The sequence below is a fragment of the Egretta garzetta genome, unplaced genomic scaffold (assembly GCF_000687185.1).
Source record: "Egretta garzetta isolate BGI_Z169 unplaced genomic scaffold, ASM68718v1 scaffold326, whole genome shotgun sequence".
In the NCBI taxonomy this organism is placed as follows: Eukaryota; Metazoa; Chordata; class Aves; order Pelecaniformes; family Ardeidae; genus Egretta; species Egretta garzetta.
In genome coordinates this window covers 2788613-2793507 of record NW_009260026.1, presented here as the reverse complement: position 1 = coordinate 2793507, position 4895 = coordinate 2788613, and the positions used below count along the sequence as shown (strand labels likewise).

Genomic DNA, 4895 nt, shown 5'->3' with positions numbered 1-4895 from the left:
CCTGTAGTTTCAGTTTTTTCTGCTGTGTTCAGCCTTAGCTTCAGTGAAGCTTAGGTTTAGCCTTGTATAACTCGAGACCTAAGTAAAACTTTAAGATACTTGGATAGTTAAAAAAATATAGGTGATGGAAAAAGTTAAAAAAAAAAATACTTAGCATTAGAGAGATCTGCTCATAAGTCAACGTTAGATTAATCCTTCCTGTACAGCCTCTGATTGCAGTGAGTTTTGAGCAGGAATTTGCGTGTCTGTGTCACCCCACTTAGCACAACTATATTTGTCTACTTTGATTGGCAACACCATGTATTTATCTCAGAAGATACACAAGTGATTCACATGCATCAGCCTGAAGTAGGAAGGCTGAGCTCTGGGCATCTGGATTTAGAAGAGTGTGAGCCTGTCGGTCGAATTAAAGCATCAAGGACATTTATGCGGAAGGTAGGGGCTGACTTGCAAATGTGCTTTTTCCCTTCTTACAGTTAGACCATCTGGTCAGCAGGGCTCGGTGGTGGGAATCCTGCCTGCAGTGGGATAACGTGTTCACTCTAAGCCTGTGCAGCCTGTCGTGCTGTTATATTTTATGTTAAAGGTGTATCTTCTAGTAACTTGAAATTCCCAAACATGTCCTGAGGTTGTTTTGAGGATGACCCCCATTTCAGCTCAGCCTCTCCCCTGTGCATCCCAAAACTCCTCCTCCCCTTTCCGCATGTAAAAACTTCTAGCACTTATAAAATATGTTTTGTAGGTGCAGGTTTTGTTTCCATGCCTCGGTGACGTGGTGTTTGCAAATAGCTGAATTTGTAATGAAGTGTAGCGCCTGGGGCTGCGTGTTCTGACTTTGATGGGCTTAGTCCCTTGTTTTGAATGCTGCAGTCTCTAACACACGGGATGCAAGAACAGCCTCTTACTACTTTGCATCTACCCTGGACACGATTTTCCAGCCCAGTTGGAATGAGACATGATCAAAATTAGTTCTATAATTAAGAAAACATTGAACCTCTTGTGTGTGTTAGGCAAATGAGCTAAAGCTTTTAGCCAAGCAATTAAGTGTTAAGGTTTTACTGTAAGGTGAATGTAAACTAGATAATTTCTCCAGCTAAGCTTCCCATAATCATTCCATTAGTATGAATTCAGTACAGTGCAGAAGGGAGGCAGCATAGCATGATGGATAAGATTATTATTATTATTGAAGATTATTGCAGTACAAATGAGCAGTGAAGGCCCCAGCTGAGGTTATGGTCGTATTTCAATAGAGGAGTTTTACTTTGTGGTAGGATAAAAGACAGACTTTGCTCTGGAGCGGTCGTGATTTAAATAGACCAAAAGATGCAACCAAAAAGTAAAAAAAAGGTCTTTGCGTAGATTAAATGCCATGCCTTCCATATGGCCACTGGAAGCCAAATTCGACCTTGGGGCAAAGGCACTGGAGTGTATGTGCAAGGCATGGTGTGGCCAGCGGGAACCATGCGCCCTGCTCCAGTTTGGATGAGTGGGAGAGGGTTGTGGTTAGGGCCCTAACACAGGTGCCGGATTACATGCAAATTCTGTTTCCATCTCCTTCATCTGCTCTGTGTTGGCGTGGGTTAGTTATTTTAACTTCATGGCTCTCGTTGTCTTCTGTGGGATATGTGGGATATCAAAGTACTCAATTGAGTTTGCAGCGTATTCTGAGATCTAGGGACAAGAGTGCTCTCGAAGTGGCAATTTGCTGCTCCTCTTGTTACAGTATATTAAATTTACATAAGAATGTTTGTCTGATTATCTGACTAGGGAACAAACTTTGAAGGGGATGGCTTCTTAACTAAAACCATATTTCTTGATGCTGTGTTTATCTCATCTTTCCACTTAAGGATGCTTGCTGGGAGTGGTATTGGTCCAGTTTCAGTAAGTCATGTGTATGGCTGTCTTTTTTTTTTTTTTTTTCCCCCCCCTTTTTGCTGATATGCAATATGATAGTTTACGTAAGGCACTGTGTCTCAAGATTATGGAAAAAGGTCAAGACAATTTCAAAAGCAGTTTGTATTTTGTTTCTCAGCATGGAAGCTGTTACTAACATTTCTGGCTTTGTGTTTCTGTAGGCATTCTTGCCAGTGTTTGTGTACGCATTGAAGGTGTCTCCACTCATAGAAAAAATAAGTGATCACAAGGATTTTAAGAAGCTTCTCAGGACACGGAATAATGTACTAGTGCTGTATTCCAAATCTGGTAAGTCCTCTTTTTTTTTTTTTTTTTTTTGATGTCACAGCTCTTTGTGCCCAGCAAGTTGTGTGCCTTTGCATGTCTGTGTGCACGTCCGGTTGCCTGTGTACCTGCTCAGATGACTTTGCTCTTTGCCCTTACTTGCACTCTGTTCAGTGCTGCCTTATGTGACTGCAAGGTGCTTCTACATGACTACAAGGGTTTCTTCGGGACCCGTGTCCTTGTTCTAACTCAGAGGCTCCTGGTGTTTCAAGATTGGAGTCTTCTTAATTTGGTCTTCTACTTGCTCTGTCACATAGGCAAAAATGTACTTTATTCTGGCTTTGTCTCCAAAACTGGCTGCTCATAATAGCTATCAGCCAGAGGTTTCTGGTGTGTTTATTGCAGTAGTTTGTGAGTTTCGATTTCCTGGTGACACTGAAAGGCTTAATGAATAGTTATAGTACTGAAATCAATCCATCTTTGCTTCTGACAGCTTTGGGTGTCCCATGGTTGTCTTTCAGCTTTAATTAACAAAATACAAAAAATCAGCTGCTTGTGTAAGAGGGAGAAATGGCTCATTTCGTGTCATGCCACCTGTCCCCTTGAATCTCTTTGCCGTCTTCTCTCTCATTCAGGCTCTCTTTTCTGGCTGTTCACTCTTGCTTTTACCTGTCTGTTTGCTCTTCCTTTCACTCTGTTCTGCTCTTGCTTTTCTCCTTTGTCACCTTGTTTGGTTTGGTGTGTTGTTTTGTGTGACACCGTGTAAATTGAAGAAACAAACCTTTAAGCTCTATATGCAAGTGCAGAATGCTGTTGTGGATGTGGAAGTCATTGGACAGCAAGAAGTAGAATGTGTCACTAAGATGATTCTCCTTAGTGCTGTATTTTTTTTTTTGTTGTTGTTGTTTCCTTTTCCTTCCTGCAGGCAAGCAATATAAGGTAATGCTTTGTTTTGGGGTTGCGTCCTCCCTTTCTGACCTGTTGCAAAGGTCTTATCTCAGTTAAATGCAATGATGTTGGTAGAGGTGCTCTGGGTTTATAGTGAGGCAAATTGGAGCAGTATGTGGTGACCCAATATCCTCCCCCGCCCCGATATCAGGGAATTTTGCAGACGAAAATGTGCAGGTGCTAGGATAAATAACTTTGTTTCCTAAATATATGCTAATTCTGAAACAGGTAAAATTATATATGTGACTTAATTTTTGTTAAAATATTTGTGTTTTGCTATAGTGGGGAACTTCTAGCACTCGAATTTGGCCAAATGGTTTTGTAGTAACAGGTTCAAAGTGAAAGTCATAAAAGAGTTTCTAACGCTTTTTGATTTTGAAAGGAACACTTTAGATAAAAAAGACATCTGTATTATTCAGCTTTTTAAAGGGAAAATTTTCTTTTTATGCTTAATATTTTAAGTGGTGGTTGCTTTCATTTTTAGAAGCACAACCAGAACACTTCAGCTCTGACACTCATCAAATAAATGTTGCCCTATGGGCATTGTTCAAAAGCTGTGTTGTGGAGATTTCTTTTTACTGTTTTTGTTATTTAATTGGTTGGTTTTAGCAGTCTAAAGCATTTCATGCAGAGCTGACTGTAGGATTAATGTTTCTTCCTGGAACAGTGACCCTTGCACAATTAGAAATCTCTTGCCTAACTGTCATCCAGAAAGAGGGGAGTGGGGTGGGAAAAAAGAGAGAGGAATTTGGAGGTGCAATTCTAATCCCAGATATACTTCCCCCAGCTGTGATGAGATGTTGGCCAGCCAACTGTACTGCTGGAACAAAGGCTTTGCTTCTCAGCTGAGCAAAAATAGATGAGTATTTCTATCTCATGCAGAAAATTTTTTGGTTTCCGGAGGTGTCCTCATTTACAGGAGATGTTTAGTTCACCCTACCGGCTGGGTATCCTGCCAGGGTTGCTCAGCTAGTGAGTCTTCTGGGACAAGTCTGTCCTACCCTCAATGCTTATTTTTTAAAGGGTGTTTGTCAAACTGTTGCAGTCTAAGTACATGGAAGAATTCCCCCATGTGTCTACATCCCTGTGTTGGAGAGAGTTGGCAGTTGCATGCTATGGGTACTGGGGGTAGGAGAGCTTCTTGAGAGCTAGCGTGTGTGGGCTGGTGTCTCCGATGGCATCGGGCCCAAGCAAAGGCTGTCGAATACAAAGAAGCTGTTTCTGGCTCAGGAGATTGCCGGGATAAAAAATTGCGGAGGCTTAGAGATTATTTGAGGGGGCTATCACTACCCGCTGGCTCTACTTGTCTGCTCTGACCTATATAGGCCTTCACTTTCTCAAATCTTGGAGACCAGATACTGGTCTATAGAGGCATTCGGTCTGACCCAATATAGCCATCCTTATATTCAATTAGTTGCAATAGTTGTGGAGCAGCAGCGGTTTAAATAGATCTGAAAGAGGCTCTGGGTTTCTATTTCATGTTTATAGAGGCAGGAACCAGTTTCTGCTAGATTTTGGGGGGAATTGGTACTTGTTTGAACCTCTATATTTTTGTCTCCCAAGCTCTTGTCCCATTTTTCTTCTGTGTTTATTTTTCATACCATTTATAAGACTGTTTTGGAATAGAAGTGTTTTGCAAAATCTGCACGTGCACCCCCCATAATCCAGGAGGAAGCAGTCTTTGACCTGCTATGCCACCTGGACATCCACAAGTCTATGGGGCCGGATGGGATCCACCCAAGAGTGCTGAAGGAGCTGGCAGAGGAGCT

At 41.8% G+C, this 4895-nt stretch overlaps 1 protein-coding gene across 1 annotated transcript in view; it reads left to right on the top strand.

Annotated features, from left to right (window-relative positions):
* The first annotated feature begins 333 nt into the window (after nt 1–333).
* The window catches only part of PDIA5 (protein disulfide isomerase family A member 5), a 94440-nt gene continuing 89878 nt past the window's right edge, over nt 334–4895 (top strand). Inside the window, exons 1-2 of the mRNA XM_009640837.2 lie at nt 334–435; nt 2076–2202. Of these exons, the coding sequence (XP_009639132.1) occupies nt 334–435; nt 2076–2202 (229 nt within the window). The remainder of the gene's footprint in view (nt 436–2075; nt 2203–4895) is intronic.